Source organism: Cimex lectularius, unplaced genomic scaffold (assembly GCF_000648675.2).
Source record: "Cimex lectularius strain Harlan isolate CLEC.00 unplaced genomic scaffold, Clec_2.1 scaffold40, whole genome shotgun sequence".
Classification (NCBI taxonomy): domain Eukaryota; kingdom Metazoa; phylum Arthropoda; class Insecta; order Hemiptera; family Cimicidae; genus Cimex; species Cimex lectularius.
Genome location: NW_019392652.1, coordinates 1,533,700 through 1,558,890, shown reverse-complemented (window position 1 = coordinate 1,558,890; position 25,191 = coordinate 1,533,700). Strand labels below are relative to the sequence as shown.

Below are 25,191 nucleotides of genomic sequence, written 5' to 3'. Positions count from 1 at the left end.
AAAAATACTACGAAACCACTGGTAAATTCTCTTCAATTTGGTTAAAAATGTTATTTAATATGAACATGAAATTAAAAACAAAAGTACACTCCTATATTGTATTTTAACATAAAAATATATATAAAATAAATTTCGATTTATACAATAGAAACAAACAATGCAATTCAATGCAGTTAAATGTATCAATTAGAATTATTTAACAATAAATACGATGATAAATGTTATTGATTTATTCAATATACTAGTATTTTGGACACGAACAAATTAAAAAAAATATTTAAACAAAATTGTAATTTAAAAATGAAAATGATATTAGTTTAAGCAATCTTGCATATCATCTACAAAAAATTATAGTCATTACAGACATATTTATTCCATCTTGCAAGGCACAGAATTCAGTTCATTTCTAGAATCACCGTTGATTGTTAATAACAAATTATATATTTAAAATATGTATAAAGAAAAGGAAAAACTCTAAAATGATACGTCCTTTTTAGCGGAACTAGAAGTTCGTGGAGGATCTGTTTTGGATTCATGATATATTTTATAATGGTGGTACGGAATTGTATTCCCTTTTTATATTGTAAAAAAAAATTGTCTTGCTTTGATGTTATATATTATTTCTCGATTTGATTTGATTGTTATCTCTAAAGTCACAAAGAGCCGTTTTTATACGATATGCAATTGTTAGTCGTAATAAAAGATAACACAGATCAGAGTAGCTCCTAATGTCGCCGAGTTGTATATCGGACAGTGCGGGAACTGAATTTAATCGATTGTATAAATTTATCTAATTAATTATATGATTATTATAATCAAATTTTATTACTGAAACGTTAAAGTTTAGATAAACAAGAACTGCCTAAAAACGTTGCCTTGTGAACTCGAAACAAATCAACTTAAGCGTAAATAGAAACAATTTTGGGTTTGTCTTTCAACAAATTTTCCACGATTTTATATTGTTTTTCAATTCAACTTTATTACTGTCATTAAATAGCATAGTAATAAGGTTATGATGATATTCCTTCTACTTTTTTAGAAACAGGTTTGGAGCCATTTTTAGTACAAACTAAATTGTTCATCACCAGTTCTTCCTTTATTTGCTTTTCTTTTTCAGACTTCTCGTGTTTAATCCTACTAATTTATTTTCATTTTTACCTGCCCTGTAATGATTCCAATTAAGACGGTAACTGACTCTCTTTTTATATTTATTCTATTGCTGTAGGAGCCTATATTACTTATTATCCTACCTACTGTACATCAGGGTATCGTCATTTTGGATAAAATAACACAGAAACACTATTTAACATTCACACTACCCCAGAATGCTCGAAATTCCTCGGAGTAATTAGAGATAAGCCCCTCCATTCGAGCTAATAAATTACATTCACAGATTACAACGCATTCACACCACATCAGAGTACTTTTTATTCCTCGGAGTGATTGGGGCCCTCTCCAATAATTTTTCGCGATTTTTATAGATCTTTTTTTCACTTCAACTTTATTACTGTCATAAAATATGCGTTGTTAAATTACAGAATAATACATAGATAATAGGTGACTTATGAATCAACCATAATTTTTATTTAATTCAACATATTCTTAATTCCGTTATAATACATACATAATTACCTAAAATAGTTGTAAATTAAAAAACAGAATGGTGCAATTGAATGAAGTGAGTGAAGAAATTTCCTATTTTAGACTTTCCTGCAAACAACGTGTTGAAATTCCAACATAATGCATACATAAATAAATAAATAACCTTTTTTTTATTGGTTTATAATATGTACATAATTGAAACAGAGAAAAAAAATTATTGATTTTCTTTTAGTTTTTCCTTCCCTTTCTTCCTCTTCTTCTTCTTCTTCCATGTCATAATCATTTATAAACCGGCCCTATTTAGAGCGACGGCCTCTCCCTTTTCCCTCCAACCTGTGTTATCTCTTGTGAGTATAATTATTTTTGTATTTATTTTTGGTTTTATTAGAAATCCAACTCCACGGCTACCAAATTGTTAACCTGAATACGCAAATGTGTAATCTGATTTGAGTTTTAAAATTTTTACTTCTCCTAGTCGTACCTCGCAAATTCCCAGGATATCTATGTCTTTTTTCATTCATTGCATTTTCTAACTCTCAGTTTATCTTCATTTTTTAACGATCTTACATTTAATGTTCCAATTTTCCAATTTTTAAATTGTTTTTGTTGTTCAATTTGAGTTTGGGAGTGGGAGGATGTGGTCTCAGTTTCCCTCGGTGACCAGTCGTTCTGGGAAACTATTCTATCCTTACAATTTTTATTATTTGCGTGTAAATAAACTAAAATAGATTTTAAGGAAGTCAATATATCTGTAATTCGATTTTGAATTTTTGCTTGTTTTTTGAGGTGTCAAGTGCTTTATTATATTTCAATTATTTTTTACTACATACTTTCATTTTATTTTTATGTTTATTAACATTTTTTATTTTTAAGCAATGTAATTTTTCCTTAGAATCTTCAAAAACCTCAATCCTCTATCATCATATTTCAATTACTTAATTTTAATTACTTAATTATTTTATTAATTACTATAACATATTTTCGCAGATATTAGCATTATAATTGATATTACACTCGAAGATACTTAGTAATATCAGCACTTACTTAAATTCTAATTATGAATAAATTAATCCATTAAACAAAAAAATAAATTTTAATGCTCCCTTACTCTCCTCATGATGGTTTTAAAGATTTAATTTTACAAAAAGATTTGATTGTCTTTTTATTTTAGGAATTATTTATTCTATTCCGTTAAATTTTACTCTCAATACGACTCACAAGAATGACACATCTACACGGAAAACAAACACTTTGAGCCCTGAAGATGATCTCAATGAAGATCGAAACGTTGGCACGATAAAGAAAATGTTTTTCTGAAACCTACATCACACCAGACCGCACCTCACGATCTACGAATAATCATTAAATTTTAATTTATTAATTGGTCAAGCGGACCACGAAATTAGTGAAATTAAATTTTAACGTTGTCAGGATACGATGACCGTCAAACGCCCCACTTACACTCCCCTTTAATATATTTGATTTGTAATGGCGTTTGAATGAAGTTTCCAGGCTGGTCTCGTGATTTTACTCGAGGTGCAATTAACTCGTAATATCCTTTAAGGTCTCTTTTTGTTTTCTAGGTATAACAATATTTTGAGAGACGGTGTCATCGAAATTTGTCACGAACCGTAAACGAATAGTAAAGCCGGCTCAAGGCCCGACTTTTAACACCTGTAGAACCGAGGCAAATCGGGTCCGTGGTTTTACTCAGTCCCGAATTTTAATTGCCCCGGGGTGGGACGGCGTGTCGGCGGGAGGACAAAGGGGAAACAGTGCAAATACGGTTTCGGTTCGGGCCATTCACTGTTACGTCCAGCCGGGGTTTTTTACTGCCGGAGGGCTTTATGGGCTTCTCCTCTGACACCGAGGCCCCTTTAATAACAATTACTTCTACCAGCGTTTTAATTGCCTTCAGGTGTCGGGCCTTTGGTCGGGACCCAATTCTTCTCGCGATATCGCGCACCACGATTCGACTTCATATTTTCTTAGAAATTTATTCATCCGTTCATCCGGTGAAAAGAAAGCTTGGGAAATAGTTCATAATTGACATTTTACGCTTGGCGATTTCAAAAATTGTCAGTCCTACTTTCCGAATCCTTTTGTTCTAACTATGCTTAATCGCAACAGTTTGGGATTAAGGACGTTTCAGGTGGAAGTCTCTTTGGCGGTCATTGCTACGCAGAATCGACATCAAACAATTTTAGGGAAAGTCTTACCAACTTCTTTTGTCTTGAATTGACAACAAATCATAACGTTGATAACCAGTCAGACGTGGTTTTGTTCGTTGTTGAAAAAAACATTTCAAAAGTAAGCCGATTTCTGCTTCCGAACTACCGAAAGTAGGGATTCATGAGGGAAGTCAAAAAAATTGTTGTCCTCTAAAATCAAAATTTCCACTCGCATTTGGTGCTTCAACCTGTCTGAACAAATTTGGTTCCGAGTCTGTCTTTCCGTCTGACTGTCTGTAGAGAATTCCTTCTAACCGGCAAAACTCCGAAACCACGATACCAATTTCCATGAGATTTTCGGAGATTGTGCGGGATGGTTTCTAAATGGTCCCCTATGAATTTCAAACTAATCAAACTACTTTAGATTAAACAATTTTAGGGAAAGTCTTACCAACTTCTTTTGTCTTGAATTGACAACAAATCATAACGTTGATAATCAGGCAGACATGGTTTTGTTCATAGTTTTGTTCATTTTGAAAAATTTGTTCAATCGGATCAATGGTATTGGCTGCGTATGCGCAAACGTGTATGTATATCTCCTATACCATTGGTCGGATTCTTACGAAATTTTATTCCAAATTGATTAACATGTGCGCCTGCGCAGGTACAAAATTGAGGAAGCTATGCTACCCACCCACATGGAATACTTTTTTATAATTTATTTTGTACAGATATTAAATATTAATCATGAAAAACTCGATGTAATATGTGAATAATAATTAATAAATAGTAAACAAACAAATAAACTGTTTTACAATATAAAAGGCGAAGAAAGCTCACCAAATACCCAGAAAAATTGAGAAATAAAATATATTCCAATGATTGACCCTGACCTTATTGGTCCGCCTGTTCTCGCTATTAGCAACCCATGTGCGTTTTTTAATACTCTCTTAAATAGTTCTCAAGGCAATTTATTTTTCTTTGATTCACAATTTCTTCCAACAGACATCATCCAGAATTTAAACTCGGCTTCGGGCAAAAGATTGCTGAATTGAATTACAAGAATAAAGCTTTTTTTAGTTAATAAAGACCTCAGTTTTCATAAAAATTTTGTTCAATAATTGAATTATATGATTATAGAAGTAAAATAGGTTTAAAACGCTATTGACAGAAACAAAAACAGTGAACTTATTTATAGTTTGGGCGTTTTCGGAAATTTTGGTCTGCCTATCCTCGCTGTTTTGATCTGTCAGTCAAGTAGTAGCCAGTCTTCTCGCGGGCTGAAAAAAAAGTAAAAGACAAACCCATTGGTAGATGTAGATGTAATTTTTCCAGGGTATGGTATACTGCGCCCTTTGAGAGCTATATTGTATCCCCCGTTCTCTGCCTAAAGTACATCTGTGAGTCCTATTTCATCAAGAAACTTGATTAATAGGCCCGGTTTTAATGGTTGAAGCTCTTCTATGGTCACATTATACATCCCAAAACATTTCCTCCTGCGGTCTAGTGTAGCTCCGCAGTTTGTTAGTAAATGTGTTGGTGTCTCTTCTGCCTCCTTTCAGAATCTACATGTGCCATCTTGGATTGTTCCAATTTTCTTTAGGTGTCCATTTAATCTACAGTGTCCTGTTAGGATTCGCAGTCTGTTCCTGCTTCCTTTGACACATTCTGTGATTTCTTTCTTGCCAAAATTGGTTAGAAGATAGTTGGATTGGCTATGTCCAATGAGTGAATTCCATTGTTCCTTCATTTTCTTTTTGTCCTTCTGTCTGAGATATTCGTTAATAGTGTGGATTCCTATGCCACAGAAGGGTTCGGGTCCTATCAGCGGTGTGGCAGCCCCTTTCCTTGCAAGGGTGTCCGCTTTCTCATTGCCTTCTACTTCCATGTGTCCTGGGACCCAGCAGAGGCTGACTTTATTCTGCATACCTAGTGTGTTTAATTTGTTTTTGCAGTTCAGCACCATCCTTGAACTAATGATACTTGAGCTTAGTGCTTTGATGGCTGCTTGACTATCTGACATGATAGCTATATTCTTGTTTTTGTATCCTTTACTTAGATTGAATTGGATACATCTTTCAATTGCGTGAATCTCAGCTTGGAAGATACTGGTGTGTTTTCCCATGGGTTCTGAATATTTGGTTCCGGGTCCAAATACTCCTGCCCCCGTACCTTCTTGTGTTCTAGATCCATATGTGTACCACGGGATGGTGCCATTTTTAAAGGAGTTATTTCCCTTTCCTTCCCATTCCTTTTTAGTGCCCAGATGTATTCGGAACTTTTGGTTAAATTCAAACATCCTGTTCATGTCGTCTCTTGGAGCCATGAGTGATAGATGGTCTTTCCACAGTTTGTTTCTGTCTCTCCATTTCAGTTTTATTCCTGTTGGAGGTTTCTCTCTGATAAAGTTGATTATGGTTTTCTGTGCTGTCCTTTCTATCATGTGATGTAGGGGGATTAATCCTAATATCTTTTCCATGCTAATTGTAGGACATGTTCTCATTGCTCCTGTTATGCAGATGCATACAAGTCTCTGTATTTTTGTGAGTTCTTTCCTTTTGGTTACTTGTTCCGCTTTATCAGCCCAGGCTATAGCTCTGTATGTAAGTTAAGGTCTTACTACATCCATAACAGGGTTTCTGGCCTGCATCCCCAGTTTCTTCTTGCTATTCTTCTGCACACCATCAAAGCTCGTGTTGCCTTTGTGATGATGGAGCTGATGTGTTTCTTAAATGTTAGTGTTTTATCTAGTGTGATGCCCAGATATGTGACTTCATTTTTGATTTCTATTACAAAACCCATTGGTAAGAAGAATAAACTCTGAAAGGCCAAAACTGTGAGAATAGGAGGACCAAAATTACCGCAAACGACCATAATCTCATAGACCTCAAAACACGTAGTTTGGTTCTTAAACATCACTAATGGTATTTTATTGAAGAATGACAATATTTTTTGTGTATTAAAATGAGCTCATTTAGGGTTAATTACACAACCCCTCTTCAACTGACGATGTTCCTTACTTATTGTTAGTCGAATTGATATGGGAGTCCTAAGCAGTTTCATTTTCCCTGAATTCTCTGGTTTTTCAACTATGATAAAATTCCGACAATTATGTACACAGCGAGAATAAGCGGACCATAAAAAAGCTATATCTAGACGATATAGTCTAGTGCGATAATGTCCTTATGGACAATACATATAAATAATAAATTTTTTTATGTTAGGCTCAAATGTCAGACTGTATCGACGTCATGTTGAACTAGTGGACACTTCTATTTTCGCTGGTTTAGTTATCACTAGTTTCGGCTTCACGCCCTAATCAGGTAGGAAATAAGTGATCAGTGTTGATCGGCTCAGCATGTGTTCCAGACGACCAAAAATAACTTGATATTGAATTAAAGTATCTTGTGAGATTTCTTCTTGAGGTCTGCATGGGCGATTGTTATGGGTGTGTATTAACCATTTCCTTTCGTTTTGGTTCGGCTATCTTCACTGTTTTGGTCTATGCCATCAGTAACCACTTAATCAGTCAATATTCATCTCACAAAGAAAAATGATCAGATACGACTAGGATAAAGTACATTTACCTAGAACTGCTAGCGAAATTTTATCAACTCGCCAGAATATAACACACTTTCGTGATGTTGGGTATTTTCTGCTAACTGATGAATCCAATCTTCCTCGATCATCCTCTGGACTTTCACTGGATACAAAATGTCGCGGCTCGTTCCATTGCGCACAGCGAAAACAGGCGGACCAGGAATAATAATGGAGGGCAAAGCTGTTTAAATAAATATATGTGTTAGTGGTTCTTGACTGATGATAATTATTATTCAATAGTTTGAGTTTCTGGTTTCTCTTTGCTTGCTTGTATCTTTTTTATTGTGATGTTAAATGGTCGATGTATTTACCTAGAGACCTATTGCGAAATTCGTAGAAATATAGCACAGTATGCCATGTATGTTTGTGAGTCTGTATACAGACGACGGATGGAAAAGAAAATCCCGATATCCCTGCTTCGACCCTACTTCCGCTGGGACTCCAGGGCCAGGGTTTTTCAACGGGTGCCTCGTTTTTTATAATAACCCTGTGGAAACTGGCCCGCCCATTGAAATTAAGTAGGGCGGAAAGGATTCATTGTCCAAGATGGCGTCCAGCATGGTGGGGAGTATTGTATGTCTGACTTTTTGTCCCAACAGCGGAGGCGGCGAGCATGTCAATGGGGTAGCGCAATCACGAGAAGTAGCCCATGAAAAAGCCACGAGACACAGCCACCATTAAAACATCAAATGGAGTTGTAATTGCAAAAAGAATTTATGCTCTAGAGAAGCGTTTAACCCGTCACATAAAAGTTTGTCGTAAATAATTGTAGCTAGAAATCAATCCTGTCGTGTGTCCGCAATGGCAGAAAAGCCACCATATGCGAGCATCCAAAAAGACAAAATTAGACCCTTTTCAACAATTTACAAAAATAAGATTGGCGAAATTAGAAAGTGAACGTGTTTGTTTTCCGAGCACTGTTCAAACAAAAGGAAATGTTATAGGTAAGTCCCGGAGGTGTTTTGTAATTACTAAGTGGCTCTTTCTTAATTAATAACTTCTTCGTAGACCTCCCACCTAGGCCGTCTCCCGTTAAGATTATTAATTGGTCCGATAGTAAACATAGTCTTTATATCGGATCATCTGGCTGAATTTTAATTTACGCCTAACTTTCTAGCGACAACCGAGATTCCTGGATAATCTAATGGAGATGGTTTATTTGTAAAAGGTAAAAATTAGGTTTTTGATGTACTCCTTTTTTTTGCTGAAAATTTCTCTGTGTCTGCAGATATTTTGATAACACTTAATAACTATACTAATAAAACATTTTAATTAACCTACGTTAAATTGATTAACAGATGTCGCGACAGTTTCAAGGTGGGTGGTCAAGTTTTATTCCAACGACCTCCACTCCGCTAAAAATCGAGTTAACTAATTAGTTTAAACCAGCTAGATCCAATTTTGGGTTGAATTTAAAATGGACGTTAAACGCAGAAAACTGCTTTATAATAGTTGAAAGCCAGAGTAAAATAATAACTGTAGCATATCGTAAATGATGATCATAGAGTTGATGCTGGGTGTTGTTCTGAAAGTCGATGATGCAACAGGCACTGGGTCACTTTTTGATGAATAATTATTATTCGATTCATTTGTTTGATCAATAATTATTTTAGAGGCAACTATTCTCATATTCCTTGTCTTTTTGAACTTGCAATATTTAGACAAAATAGAACATGCTTTGAATAAATAAAATATGAAGTAATAAATATTAATTTAAATGTATAAACTATTTTTAAGTGAAATAAATTGATAATGGCCTCAATGATGAACTTAAATGATTTGCTTGAGTGTTCTATAGATCCATGATTACTTTTGGTTTCTCAATAATGTACTTTTAGTTTTTCTTTAATGTAAAAATACATGTTTAATGTGACACATATAAATTCATAAAATTAATTGTATAAACATCAGTATATCATACTTTAGTTCAGTAAAATATTCTCATTTTCCTCCTGTTTATTACCCTCATATTTGTTACATATAATTTAAAAGGATACATAAACATAGACAATGCTTATTTTGTGCTATATTAGTTTATATTATTTACGTATAATATTTTTATGTAACATGAATTGAAAATGGCCTAACTGATATTTATAGTTTAACGGTTTAAAGATGGATGGTAAGTTGGCTTCTCAGTTACCACAATCCAAACAGATTGTGGCCGCAAAGTTAACTTGTGGTATACAAAAAAAAAAGTTTAACAAGAAAAAGTAGGTCTGGTTCTTTTTAGGTTTTTTATTTCATTTATTTTTTCCCAGTCTTACTTTATTTATTGTTTTATTGAATTTCCTGTTTAAACATTTTGCCTAAAGGACTTGGTTTAACTTATATTTATATACTTAATAGAAAGGTGTGTTTAATCTTTATTATAAATTTTTCGATATATGTACTTTGATGATGATGTATAGAAAATTAAGAGAGTTTGTCGACGTTGATTTTATTTATGATTGTCTTCACAATTTCACTATTTTTTCTATGAGTCTCATTGCTTCCAAACTAACTAACGCAGGAAAGTTTTGCATTCATACAAAGGAAAAAAAGGCGAGAAGTCGAAAAAATTTTTGTCTTCCAAAATCAAAATTTCCGTTCGTATTTTGCGTTTCACAATTGTTTTCTTTCCCTTTACAGACAGGCCAAATCATTGCTTTTGCAAGAAAACAAAAATATGATAGCCAATGTTTTTAAAATCCTAGTTGATTTTTTTGATAATGGCAAGTATCACATCGCTATTTGATTCTAAACTATTCAAAAATGAATAGGGATGTTTCTAATTTATTCTTATTCTATTAATTTTAATTAAATCAACCGATTTTTCTTGTTAGTTGGATACAACAGAAAAGAAACTAAAAACCAAAAACAAACAAATGTTAATCCTCTTTTCTAATAACGGATTTACATGAGAATAGTAAACGTGGGGGGCGTCGGTGGCCGCAACGGTTTAGGTGTTGACACGGCGCTCATCACTGTAAGGTAAAGGTCCCGGGTTCGAATGCAGGGCCGCTGGATTCGAACCCGACATACTTACAAATGGGCTTTTTTTTCAAAAACACCGGTACCCTGACGGTTTATATGACCTCTGCTGTTGCGAACCCTCGTTAAAAAAGATTACTCATTTTGTAAATATACACTTTTTCTCGTATTTTCTCCATTTCCATCCATCTTTAACAAGGAAAGACATCATCTTGAACGAGCAGTTGGCATTATTATTGTGAAAATGAGTCATCGAGGTCACCCGCAAGTGGATATCGCAGAGGCAGTTGGCGTTTCTCAGAGCGTGGTCTCCCGGGTTTTATCCCGATTCCGAGAGACTGGAAGTGCCGATAGGAAGCCTGGTAGTGGATCTCAGCGCATTCCGCTAAGGGAGAACAGAAATATTGTCATTTCTGTATTTCTGTATGGAACCCTTTCCATAGTGCCCGCGAGATCCTAATTGAAGAACAAGATGTTTTGGCAAGGCCTTTATTCACAAACGATTCGTAATCGCATCGTATGCACTTTGAGACGACCCGCAGCAACAGCCCGCGAACAGCGACTCAGGAGAATATGCTGCATCTTGCATCTAGAAGAGTACACCAATTGGTATGGTGTTATGTTTACAGATGATTGCGTTTCTGTGAAAACAGGCGCCGAATAGCTACCGAGAACAGGTGACGCGTACAATGTTCCAGTGTTCCCCTTCAATGCAGTTTAGATGTGGCGGTGTAATGGTCTGGGCTGGGATTTACACAGGAGAACAAACCGGACTCGATATTGTTAAAGGCAAACCTCCCTGCAGTCCGTTATGTCCAAGAAATTATCGCGTAATACATCTCTCAAACCAGGGATCTCATTGGAAAGGTTTTTCGACTTCTGGATGACAATGCCAGACCTAGAGACAGTGTTGTTCTTCAATGTTTAAAAAACCTGGATCCCATCAGCCTTTCCCCATGCTCTCCAGACCTCAATCCCATTGAGCACATGAGGAATGCGTTGCTGAGAAGGTTTTTCATCCGCAGCCAGTTGACCTGCAACAACTGAGTATAGTATTGCAACATCTATCGAGTGAAATTCCTTATGAAATTAGTGAAAACCTTATTAACAGTTTACCTAACAGGTGCACAGAGGTTTTAGCTAACAGAGAACATTACATACGGTATTATTTGGTTTACAAAAATTATTGTGTCCAATAAACAAAATTATGGAATTAAAACCTTTAATTTTGTTATTTTTCAAAATTAAATTTTCCTTCAGTAAAAAACATAATAATTTTTAATGCAGTTTATATTTAAAAAAATAAAAACGCTAGAGAGAAAAAATACTGCAAAATTGGCAATATCCCTATTAATTTTTTTATATATAATTGAAAATCATATTTGAATATTAAGACACAAAATACGTGGTTTCAATGTAAAAATATTAAGTTTGACGTTTGATAATTTAACTCACAGTAATATCGTGAAGAAATGTGTGGTGATTAGTGACCGTTAATCGATCATTATTCAGAAATCGTGAGATGCGGTCTAGTGTGATGTAGGTTTCAGAAAAACATTTTCTTTATCGTGCCAACGTTTCGATCTTTATTGAGATCATCTTCCGAGCCTGGGATTTACAAACATTGTTTATATATTACAATTACAATTTGGATGTGGAAAAGTGAATTTATACAATGCAAAATATATTTTTTATATTCAATCAAAGTATTTCTACTCACTCAAAGTGATTGTCTTTTGTATAATTGTGCCATTCTTGCGTGTCGTGTTGAGAGTGCCAGTGAGATTTTGCTGTTTTATGTTTATATATGTTGGATTTTGGAGGGGTGGGGAAGGAAGTCGGTATAGAAAAGACATGTTTGTAAATCCCAGGCCCTGAAGATGAACTCAATAAAGATCGAAACGTTGGCACGATAAAGAAAATGTTTTTCTGAAACCTACATCACACTAGACCGCATCTCACCCTAACCATCCCTAATATCATGATTTTTTTTCTTCCTCTTAACAGATTTTGGTCAAATTGCTTGTTTTTAATGAAAAACAAAAATTCTTAACGTCTGATAAATAACCACAGTTTTGTTGGACAGCCTCAGTGCATTTGTATTTTTGTGTCATTTTATAAATATTTTCTTTTCCTTTCTGAAATTTGCACTTTTTAAATATGAAAGTTTTTGTTTAAATATTCGTTTACTTAAATTAGCTTGAAAAAAGAATGAGAATGGTCAACTGTAGTGTAAGGACGATTCAATTGACATGTTTTCTAATGCAATTCGGGTTAATCTTCTTCCGTCAAGATTAGAAGATGAAAATTAAACGGAATCAGACTTGTTCGACAGGTCGGTGGGAACAAAGGATGCCGGAACCAGACGAGTCGGTCTTAAAATTTGTCAAAGTCAGTCGAGGGCGAGGACTAATACGTTAGCCCATTAGAAGCGGCAAAACATCCATTAGGCAGCCACCCGGCTATCCACTTTTTAATAACGCACATTTACGAGTTAAATAAACTCCCAGGGGGGAGGGCAAATGAAAATTCCACACCGATGATGGATTTATTAATTAACTAGCCGTAGTACCCAGTCTATAAAAACTATTATAATTGAAACGGAAATTGTACTTTTTTTTCGCCATATTAACCACTAGGTGGGGTGTAAATTGTTACTTTAGATGCATTATTTATTCAAATTTTTTAAAGAAATGTTTTATTAATTAAAATAAACGTGCAGTTATGTAATTATAAGATTTGTTTTCTTATTACGGCTTGTTTTCCTTCTTTTTCGTGTGTTAATTTATAAAGTGTTCAAGTCTGAAATACACAGGACTGTAACTACTGAGTGAAACAGCACATTTTCTTCTTAATTTTACAGATAGACTAAAAATGTCAAATTTTTTATATTTGATTAAAATAAAATTTATTTCGATTAATTAGTTTTTTATGTAAGGTCTTAGTTGAGAAGAAAAAGCTAGTGACACGTGCGGGATTCGAACCCACGACCTTCGGCTCAATACGCCGTTGCTCAAAATATTTGAGCTATTATTCAGAAATCGTGAGATCACTCTCAACACGACACGCAAGAATGGCACAATTACACAGAAGGTAAACACTTTGAGCCCTGAAGATGATCTCAATAAAGATTGAAACGTTGGCACGATAGAAAAAATGTTTTTCTTAAACCTACATCACACCAGACCGCATCTCACGATTTCTGAATAATTATCGACTAACGTTCACTACTCACCACACATATTTGAGCTGTCGTGACTCAAGTGTTTAGAGCAGCGGCGTATTGGACCGAAGGTCGTGGTTTCGAATCCCGCTCGTGATACTAGCTTTTTCATCTCAACCAAGACATTACATAAAATGAATAATTAATTGAAAGAAGTAATTTGGTCAATTAGACCAATAAACATAATGGATAAAATTTATTTTTGTGCAGTATATTTAGTGACCGTTAATTAATGATTATTTGGAGATCGTGAGATGCGGTCTTGTGCGATGTAGTTTAAAAAATACATTTTCTTTATTGTGCTAATGTTTCGATCTTTATTGATCGATTTTCACATCTAAATGTATTTGCATAATCTAAACAATGTAAATCCCAGACCTGAAGATGATCTCAATAAAGATCGAAATGTTGGCACGATAAAGAAAATGTTTTTTAACCTACGTCACACAAGACCTCATCTCACAATCTCCAACTAATAATAAAATTTATTCTTCAAATCATGCAGAGGTCATACTTTAGAATTTTCAATGAGACCACCTTACATTTTTTTGTACCGGTTTGTATCATGAAAATAGGACTTATGGTTTGTTTATGAAGCTTGCGCGTCAAGCTATTGTTTAAACTTTGTTTTCATAACTCTTAAGCCAAACGGCCTTTTTACTCAATAATTCCAAAAGTAAATTGAACTGGTAAGACCTGGTAAGGTGAAATTAAAGAAGGATTTCAATTTTAGGGCTTTTCCAACATTAAAGCAGAAAATGAGCTGTTTTACGTAAGTCACACAGCCTGAATGAAAAATTTACGTTTGTTCTGTATTTGAAGAAAACGTGTATAATTCTGGATGTTTTTCTGTTCACCTTGATGTTTCAGGCTTTAATGTATAGTAAAGGTTGATTTAAGTTATATTGAATTTGTGTCCAAAATGTAAGGACCAAGACTATAAACAAATAAACCTGATGACTCTCCATCCTATTACATCAACTGTCCAAAACACCTCCAGACCAGTTAAACGCGATTCCGCTCATAACGACGTTGTTTTCCGATTTCCACGGTCATTGTTTATGTGAGGTGAGTCTTTTTTCTTACGAAACGCTGTCCTTTCTTCTCCCGTCCTATTACAATTATAATTGTGGAAAAGTTCAGAACGTCGGATTTCCCGACTAGCGAGCGGTGCCAAGCAAACGCGCGCGGTACCAGTCTTTTGAACAATATTGTCTCATTTAGATACGGTCATTGTCTTTGATGCAGACAGTTGGCTCTCCGATTCGTTCCAGCTCCCACACATTCTGTTTTACTCCATTTGACAGTTTCTAATATAAAAAACCCACAACTATTTTTAATCTGTGATGTTATAATTAGTAAAAACCACAAAGCAAGTGGTAACAAGGGGTAAATTGTTTTATTTAAATAACCCTCTAGACTACCAGCTTTTCGTAAACTTTTGTAAATAAAAGTTGACTCATAAAATAATAAGGTTTCCTTTTATATTAATGTACTATATTTATACTATTATAAGCAGATATAGAAATGGAGCAAAACCATCTTAATAAACCTGTAGTTTTTTTTTTGACAATTGTTTTATAGCCTAAGATTTACTTATCTTAGTTCATTTTGTAAGCAAGACGTAAATTCTAAGTATGTTGGCCCCAGAGTTGAGTTTGATAATCTTTAAGAAACCGCTTGACTTGATCTTATTAGTGCTCTCAGTTAAACTTTTTACCTCCCTATAGAATTGACGAGGTCATCAGTTTTTCCCACGAAACGCGAACTGTATCGCAGGTAGAAAAGGTTTCAACCCTTGGAAAAAGTCCCTAAAATTTATGGAGAAAAAAATGGAAAGTTGTACATTAGTTGCGTTTAATTGTTGGGAAAGGGGCATCGGTGGCCGCAACGGTTTAGGCGTTGACACTGCGCAAATGACTGTAAGATAAAGGTCCCGGGTTCGAATCCAGCGGCCCTGCATCCGAACCCGACATACTTACAAACGGGCTTTTTTTTCAAAAACACCGGCACTCCGACTTCACCCGAATATGACCTCTGCTGTTGCGCACACATAAAAAAAAGAATCATAGGAAACTAGGCGAGATGTTTTCTTGTAAAATTTCCCTTGGATTGATTGAAAATTATTCTGGTAATTTCCACTGAAATTTAAATTAAAACGGACAGGGATTAAATTGAGTTTTGAAAGGTTTAACTTGTCTTATACTACACTGTTAAACTAAGATATTAAATAAACAATGGGATATTGTTGAATGGTTAATTTTTCAGTATGTACAATGAGGATAAAAAATTTTATATCGGTTCCACTTAAGTTGGGACTTTTATTGGCTTTTAAGTGTGGTCAAATGAAACTGAAAACGTTATTGCCTCGGTGATTTCAACGCATTCTGAAAGTGAGTGGACCCTCGACAATGGCTCAAATAAAACAGCATTCGATTCCCTTTGACCACCCTCTGGCTTAGGTAGGAACAGACAATGTGTAAGCTCTGGAAAATAGTTTGGTGGTATCCTTTGTGTTGCCGCCGGTGTAGGATGGCTGGCTCTTTTTTCATCCCCGTCTTGACACTAACACATCTCATTTGTCTTAACTCACGGCTACCAGCCCTCTTCGACCTGTCGACCCCTCCCCCACATCAAATGCGGTTATGCCGAGCCCTCGTCCCTTTGACATGCCGAACAAGTCGGGAATGACGATTTGCTTTCTCCCGGCCGTTCCCGCAGGCTGATTTTCTTTTCATTCTAAAAAAAAGCTACTGTTTTCAGGAAAAGGCAGTGAGGGTTCCGACTGCGACTCCGAACCCGGAATCCCGCTCAAGAGAAAGCAAAGGAGGAGCCGGACCACCTTCACGGCGCAGCAGCTCGACGAATTGGAACGTGCTTTCGAACGGACGCAATATCCAGACATTTACACCCGGGAGGAACTCGCTCAACGGACAAAGCTCACCGAAGCACGAATTCAGGTAATGACGAAACCCTTTAAAACCCTGCCTCGCCGAAGACTCGATCTTCAATTGTTCACTTGGAAATTTGATATTGGATTTTTAAGATTTACCCGTTTTACAGGTTTGGTTCAGCAACAGAAGAGCACGCTTGAGGAAGCAACTTGCCAGCAATTCCACACCTGGCTACCCGGGGATGGGCCTCCCGATGAGCTATCCACCGTCAAGTACAGCACCCCCGACTTACATGATTCCAGAGCCATCTTCCTTCTCGCACCCTCCACAGCGTAAGTTTAAACTTTCATTACTTACTTTTTTATAATTAAAATTGTTATTCACCATTACCGAGACAAAAAGTCAAATTTTAGGTTTTGGAAAGCAACATCCACATCAAATTAACAATCTTTAGTATTATGTGGTGTTTAGTGACCTTGGTTAATTTTTGTTTATTCGGCGATCCTGAGATGCGGTCTAGTGTGATGTAGGATAAAGAAAAACATTTTCTTTATCGTGCCATCGTTTCGATCTTTATTGAGATCATCTTCAAAGCCTGGGATTTATAAACATTGTTTAAATTTTACAAATGCATGTAGGATGTGAAAAAAATGAATTTATACAATGCTAGAAAATTTTAGATTAAAAAAATGAATTTATACAATGCTAGAAAATTTTAAATAAAAAAATGAATTTATACAATGCTAGAAAATTTTAGATTCAATCAAAGCATTCGTACTTCAGAGCCTGGGATTTATAAACATTGTTTAAATTTTACAAATGCATGTAGGAAGTGAAAAAAATGAATTTATACAATGCTAGAAAATTTTAGATTAAAAAAAATGAATTTATACAATGATAGAAAATTTTAAATTAAAAAAATGAATTTATACAATGCTAGAAAATTTTAAATTAAAAATTGAATTTATACAATGCTAGAAAATTTTAGACTCAATCAAAGTATTTGTACTCACTCAGTGTTTGTTTTCCGTGTAGATGTGTCATTCTTGTCCGTCGTGTCGTATAAATTCATTTTTTTTATCTAAAATTTTCTAGCATTGTATAAATTCATTTTTTTTTAATATAAAATTTTCTAGCATTGTACAAATTCATTTTTTTTCACATCCTTCATGCATTTGTAAAACTTAAACAAAGACAACCCTGAAGATGATCTCAGTAAAGATCGAAACGTTGGCACGATAAAGAAAATGTTTTTCTAAAACCTACGTCACACCAGACCGCATCTCACGATCTCCGAATGATCAATCTTTAGTATTCTAATTCCTACAACTAGCAAAAATGAAATGACAGTTAAGGTAGTAAGTGTGAAATTGGTGTTCGGCAGGCAATGGCAATATTACAATAACATACCCTAGACAGAGACAGACTCAAACGCAAAGAAAATCTCGGTCAAATTTACAACTTGCTAAAGCAAAGACGGAAAATTAGGATTATTGGATATCTCTTGAAAGCATATGAAAATATTGGGAGTGGCAAAAGATAGCCTAAGTAGTTTCTGTCAACATGAGCTGGAAATAGCAGTATATATCGTATGTTAGGAAGAAGGTATAAGGTAGAAGCCAAGGTTCTAAACACTGGCTAAGAAAAGCTTAATGCAGCAAACTGAGGAGCCGCTATCAAGCTTAGGGGCTTAATAAAATACCAGAAGTTAGACAGTGAGCTATACACCTATGGGTTATACTGGAGGAGCACTATAGTCCTAACTGATGGACGCAGTGCACAAACACCTCGGCTACCTCAACAAATCGACATACTTGATTAAGTCGAAATGTCATTATTCCTTTCATCGGTATAGTATTTAATGCAGAGCCAAAGTCCATAATGGGCAATTTATGTATGATTAGTTAAACTGCAAGATAGTTAAATAAACGTTGGAGTACAGTTACATTCAATAGTTTGATAATTAGTTAAGATTTATTAATTGTGAATATACGTAATAACATAATCATTCGCTTTGGGTTGAATATAAAACTTACTTTTAGAACCTCTACTTCAGTTGAAAATGTTTACAAATTAAATTAAAAAAGCGTGATTTTTGTATTATTGTCTTCTTTTGTGTAACATTCTTGTGTAATAAAATCCGCCTTTTTGTATTTTTTTGTAGTGTCAGTAAGTGAGGGTAATGGCGGCTACGGAAGCAGCCATGTAATGAGTTCAATGGAGCAAGAAAGAAGTGGAAGCCCGACGACCCACAGCTACAGCATCAACGCCTATCCACCGCCACCCCCGCCTTCGTCGACAGCAGCGTTGCTTTCTTCACAGGTGAGTCATTACACCTCCCTTCTGGATTTAATTAATGCCCGATTCCCCCCACTGTTTGTGGCAGATGGATAATTTCGAATTGTAAAGGGCAGATGTAACCGTTTTCCACAGGTCCACGATTCCGTTTGATTTTAATTTGCAATTTGTTTCGGCAGATGCAGACCCTAGGAGCCTCCGGTGGCCATCACGTGAGCGGCGGCTCTCCAGGACTGCTGACCACTGCCAACAACGTTTATCCAATACCAATCAGCCCCGGTTCCATGCTATCGCCCGTGCCACCGACGAGTCTTGCACTTATGGGAACACAAACAGGTAAATTTTTCATTGGAGCATGAACAAAATGACATAATCACCACGAATTTTCCGCCGTGTCACAACAGTAGGATAAGAAGAGGACAGCTGATAAATAGACAATGAGATACATTAAATTAAAAAAATAGGTTAAAAAAAAGGAGAGAGAGAAAGAGAGAGAGAAAGGGAGAGAGAGAGAGAGAGAGAGAGAGAGAGAGAGAGAGAGAAAGGAAGAGAGAGAGTGAGAAAAGGAAGAGAGAGGGTGGGAGAGAGAATGAGTTAGTGAGTGAGAGAGAGAGAAAAAAAATAATGGGAGGGTGAAAGAATAAGTGAGTTAGTGAGAAAGAGAGAGAAAAAAATAATGGGAGTGTGAAAGAATAAGTGAGTTAGTGAGAAAGAGGTCAAGAAAGTGAGTGAGAGAGAAAGATAGAGATAGTGAGGGGTGAGAGAGAGAAGGAAGAAATAGTGAAAGGGTTAGTGAATGAGAAAAATAGAGATAGTGAGGGGTGAGGGAGAGAAGGAAGGAATAGTGAATAGAAAGAGGTTAAGTCTAGGTGAGAGAGAGGGAGAGATTTTATATTAAGAAATGAGCTGACATCTATCTGTCTAATTGTTTTAGTTTTAAATTTAAATTGTTTTAAAATATACATACAATCAGTTTTTTATTGCTATTGGATGATCATTCCCCTAATTATTATTAATGTAATTAATTGGAAAGTTCATACCATGATAGGCTTTTCTTTCTGGATGTTTGAGTGGAACCAATTCTCACGGTTTTGTCTGTAGATTGCATACTGCCATCTTCTGTGGTTGGACTGTGTGATATGTAATCCATCTTCTCCTTTTATAAATATCATATTTGTTGAATGAACTACAAAAATTTCATTGTAGAGTTAGAGTGACACGCAATGTCAAATTTTTTTCTTTTTCTTCCTTTTTTAAATACATTCTATTAATTCTTCCATCGTCAATGCTGATCATCAGCTAGAATCCCTAGATTTAATTGATGCTGCATTAAAAAGATGAGGAATTTGTTGAACAATCTGAGTAGGAATACTCATAATAAATAGCTTTCCAATTTTTGATTTTACCGAAGGCTAAAAAAAATCATGGTTAGGGATGGTGAGATAAGATTTTTTGTAGAACCACTTAATAATTTATAATTTATGATGTGATATTATAAAATAGCATTGAAGTAAAAATTCAATTGTTTTTCGTTTAGGTACTAGCAATGAAAGTTTGGTGGCAAATTCCGGTGATATGGTGTCACTTCACAGCCCCAACGGTGGAAATAACAACTGGTCCGTTTTACCGCCACACCATTCCAGTCCTGGACCACTTCTCAGCCCTGGCACCACAGGCTACAATACAAGCTTCGTCACTTCTCAGCACCGCCCACAACCATTTTACACGTGGTATTGACCTTATGCATATTAGGGCACATTACATTACAAGCTTAATTCAACATTTGAAAATAAATTATTTCTTTATTGACACCGATTGTGATTTTGTTAGTTAACGATGGTATTAATTTTTAAGTTGAGTGATTTATGAATAGTTTAAAATTACAATGTTTTATTATTGCATTTTTATTTTAATAGGTAAAAATTCGTACTAAAATTGAATTAAATTACAGTATTTATATTATGTATTGTAAGTTATATTTTTAATTTTTACCAAATTGAAAGCAACGTTTTAATATATTTTATAAAATTACCTACATACTTAGGAATATGCCAAAGGGAAAAATTTAACATCACTATTGAAGATTAATGCTGATTTTCATTAGAAAAAAAGATCTTTAAAAAAATACAATGCAATAAAAATTGGAAATCTTAGTTTATTATTTTATATTTAACTTTATCATAATTTCACAGCTTATCAGTTAATTTGTTATTGAAAAAATTAATGATAAAACTAAATAACTTAATTTTTGCTTTATCCTTGTGAGTATTGATGTTCTACTATCGTGTACATAGAATTTAAATTAGTTTCAATAAATTGAAGACAAAGCGTCTTTAAGGAGGTTTGTTTAAACTGAAATGATTTCAAAGTCATTCATTTTGGATTGAAACAAACGTTGTTACCAAAATGAGGCCCAGTGATTTCTCCTTCAATTACAAAATGCATTTACGCGTCGAGGGGAGACTTAGGTATAGCTAGTTCCTACACAGTGTGAGCCATCTTTAAGAGAGCTAAGAGCAGTACTTATTGTAAAATAGTTGTAATTTAAGCTGTCTCCTAATAACAAAAAAATTGTAAATTAATTTTGTCAACAAAATGAATTGGATTATGGATGTTCTTTTTTGTCTATGTTTTATTTTATTTAAGTAGTGCTTCACCTCTATTTATGATTTGACATCACCGAATGCATTGATATATATGTGTAATTTTGTGCATAATAAATAATAAATTGTAAATATATTGCAAATTTTCAAGAAATTATTTCTGCCTTCTAATGCTGCTAAATTGATTTTTTAGTCGGTAAAGTCCGTTGGAGTGGATCAGTATGAACCTAGAGCTGAATAAATCTTACAATCATTTGCCAAGATGTCAACTAGGTGCTTAAAATTTAGAGTAAATAAAATATATTTTTTTGAGATTATTTCAACAACGAAGTTGTATGAACCCCCTACAAAAGCAGGTTTGTATATCAGGTTTGAATGGAAGGCCGCTGGATTCAAACCCAGGACCTTATCTTACAGGGATGTGCACCTTCTCAATCTGATTTGCGGCCACCTACGCTTCCAATGATTATAAATATCAATTCACTGGTCAGAAAGGATAGTTTTGAGTATTAGAAGTATGGACCACTTTTCACTTACAAATACTCTGGGTCGAGGTATCGTCTTGAAGAAGAAAAAAGTAAATTTAGTTGCTAGTGCCAAACTTTTGACTTATTTTAAGGTAATCATCAGGGCAAAACTACCTTAAATATGTCTACAAATTGACATATTTAAATTTTTTTACAGGCGATCTCAAATTCCCTTGAAGGCCGATTCTGTCCCAACATTGCCAAGGGCTGTAACAGTATTGAATACAGTCGGTAAAAAGAAAACTTAAATTTGTCAATCTATAGACATGTTTAAGGTTGTTTTGCCATTACTAAATTTTATCAGCTTCTATTAAATATATAAATACTCAATTATTATACATGATTTTTTTTCGAAATGAAAAATTTGTGTCACAGTGCTTATAATTAGAATAAAATTGGGTAGTCGAAATGAGAAGTTTGTGGCATAGGCGATCGAAGTCATGGTAGCTCAAGTGGTAGAGCAGTGGCGTATAGAGCCGAAAGTCATGGGTTCGAATCCCGCCTGACACAAATTTTTCATTTCGAAAAAAAAAAATTGTGTATAATTAATTAAAGGTTAGTTCTATTCACAAACTGGTGGATGGCACTGGACACCCGCCCTCCTCCAAAGCACCACCAGCAACAAGTGTCCCCTTGAAAAATGTAGACTTTATTTTTTAAGCAGATTTGGACTATTCCTTTTTAATATGTTTGTTAATAAATAAGACTAACTTACTATAAAATTATATAAAATATTACATTTATGCAGTTGCGGGAGTAAATCAATTTTTTGTCCACTAAGAGAGAAGTCGAGAACAAAGTAGCATGTGTATACTTGTTCTTCAGGATTGTCGGGGTCCCAGCTTGGTCAAATTATAGTTATAAAAAAACTTGAAAGGGCTTTTTTTCAAATAAAGGATTAGTTAAAAGAAATTGACTACGTTCCTAAGAATATATTTGTCACAAGAAATCATACACCTAAAATATATATATATATATATCACTTTAAATCAACTTTCATACTTAAATCATTAAATCTAAAATATATTTTAGCCAGACACGTTTTGGAGTATTTTATATTTTTATAAAAATAGTCTTTAGCAATATTGCTTTAAATCAATCAAGAGATTCGTAGTACAACATATCTCTTACTTACTTTGTAAATAATTAAACAGATCACATACAAAAGGACAATTATACGATTAAGAACAGGCAGGTATTTACCATAAAACAAATTAAATAAATTGTTTGTTAAGGCATTAACAATAACTTATATTTATTTTAAAAAAGCAATCTATTCGAGAATTAAACCTAAATGGCATCTTTATAAAAAATATTATAATACTATACTTAATACTAAAAGGATAAAGACAAATTGAAAACATCCTTTGTCAGATCTTACTTAAATCCAAAAACACTTCAAAATGAAACTAAAGTTTGCAAAATTTTAATCTAGTGTATTTTATCTTTAGCTCCATTAGGCTGACAGAAGAAAAGTCATTTTATAACTAGAATATTTTATAACTTTAGATTAGTTATCCATTTTTAAAAAAACCTAAAAAAACTAATAAATTAATTTAACAAAACAAAATCAACTAAACAATTAACAATTGGAAGTAAGAATCTGTCGAATTTTAATAACTCTACCATCGAGTTATATCAACAAATCCATCTCAAAGAGAATAATTTTTTCAAATTTATTAGGATTTTCCAAGATCGATTTAATTAATATTTTACAAAATTCATAAAGTTTAGTCACCTTACGATTTTAGTACAATGCAAAATTTTATAAGCTGCAAAAAAAATTATACCATACAATGTGAAAACTAAGAAAATCAGTATACAAATAATATATTAGAGACGGATCGATTTAAGAACGTAAAACTTTTGGTGTTACCCTTACAACTGTTTCCAGAGTCAAAGATCGAGTTTCAAAGTGGTAAAAGTACAATATCTTTTCAAATGGACAAAAAGCAGTCTCAAAATTGAAAGAGTAGTAATCCTTTCAAAAGTAACAAAGGTTAAAATTCTAAAGTTAACATTTGTCCATATCTTGATAAGCCCGATCTTGAACAGCAAGATTATCCAATCAGAATTCAATGAAACAATGAGAACATGTTACAAAGAGACTGGATTAAATTGTTCATTACACGTTTTGAAACATATCACATTCTTATAAACAAAGCACTGATTGATTTCAAAACAAAATTGTCATTTCAACAAATACATAAATCAAACTAAAAACCCACAAAAGTTTAACTTTTTGACGAAAGCAATTTAATAATTGATTACATAAATAATTAAATGGTTATTTTTAACTATATAATATTTAAAACTATAAAAATCTAATTTAGTTTTAAATTATTTCCTGCTTGATTTTTTAAGAATATGAACAATTGTTCTGTACTTTTCCCACTAGTAAGTTTGTTCCAACACACAATCACAAACCATCGCCAACTAATCCGCAATTTATGAGTGTGCATGCCCAAACATCGAGTTATCACGGATTCTTAACTCTGTTGGAACGCTTTTTTTAAAACAGACTTCTGTTGAAATTTGTCCGACAAAAACTTAAAATCAATCGGCCAATTCTCTCTCCTTTAGCCTTCTTTTAGTTTCAATTTGTGTAATGTTCTCATATATTCTTTTCGTATCAGAATAACAATCCAAGACTACTGTAATTATATTGTTTTTACTGCAATTTTCAACATTTTTTCTGTATAATAATAATTATTTTGAGTCATAAGACACGTAATAAATACATAATATAATTACACTTGCATAATGTTTATTTTATAAAAATGTGTTTTTATTTTATAGAATTTTTTGAGTGCTAGAAAGATGCATTTTTATTTATGAAAATTTAAAAATGTACCTTGATTTAAATAACTTTATAAATTAATTTGTTTTTATTTATTTAAATGCTGCAACCCCCAAACGAATTACAGTAAGCAGTCTGAGTTGTTATTCTGATTTGAAAAGAATATATGAGAATACATAAAAATTGATACTGTCTATGAAATAACTCGAAAACTGTTGGAACTGCCAACTGACAGTTTGAGTTTTGGGTTTGGATTTTTGGATTGTGATGGAACGCCAAAACTTAGATGTGCTAGCACCTGCCAATTTGCTGATGGTTTGGACATGTGATGAAACAAACCTAGTAACTTTTACAATCCTACTACCTAACTGCATGATTTTATTCATTTTTAAATTTAATATACAGTTATGAGTAGTAAGTGAATAAGTTTGTATTAAAATAACATTGACAAAATAAAATTTTAGCAAATAATTTACATAAACTTATTGAAATATAATTGC

The 25,191-nt window shown here is 34.0% G+C and overlaps 1 protein-coding gene across 3 annotated transcripts in view; it reads left to right on the top strand.

Annotated features, from left to right (window-relative positions):
* LOC106670145 (protein gooseberry-like) overlaps positions 1-21,477 on the top strand; it is a 40,505-nt gene extending 19,028 nt beyond the window's left edge. For all 3 annotated transcript variants that reach the window (XM_014400225.2, XM_014400223.2, XM_014400224.1), the window contains 5 exons: positions 16,333-16,529; positions 16,633-16,795; positions 18,628-18,785; positions 18,941-19,097; positions 20,299-21,477. In XM_014400225.2, coding sequence (XP_014255711.1) covers positions 16,333-16,529; positions 16,633-16,795; positions 18,628-18,785; positions 18,941-19,097; positions 20,299-20,498 — 875 coding nt within the window. In that variant the 3' untranslated portion in view covers positions 20,499-21,477. The remainder of the gene's footprint in view (positions 1-16,332; positions 16,530-16,632; positions 16,796-18,627; positions 18,786-18,940; positions 19,098-20,298) is intronic.
* The last annotated feature ends 3,714 nt before the right edge of the window (positions 21,478-25,191 follow it).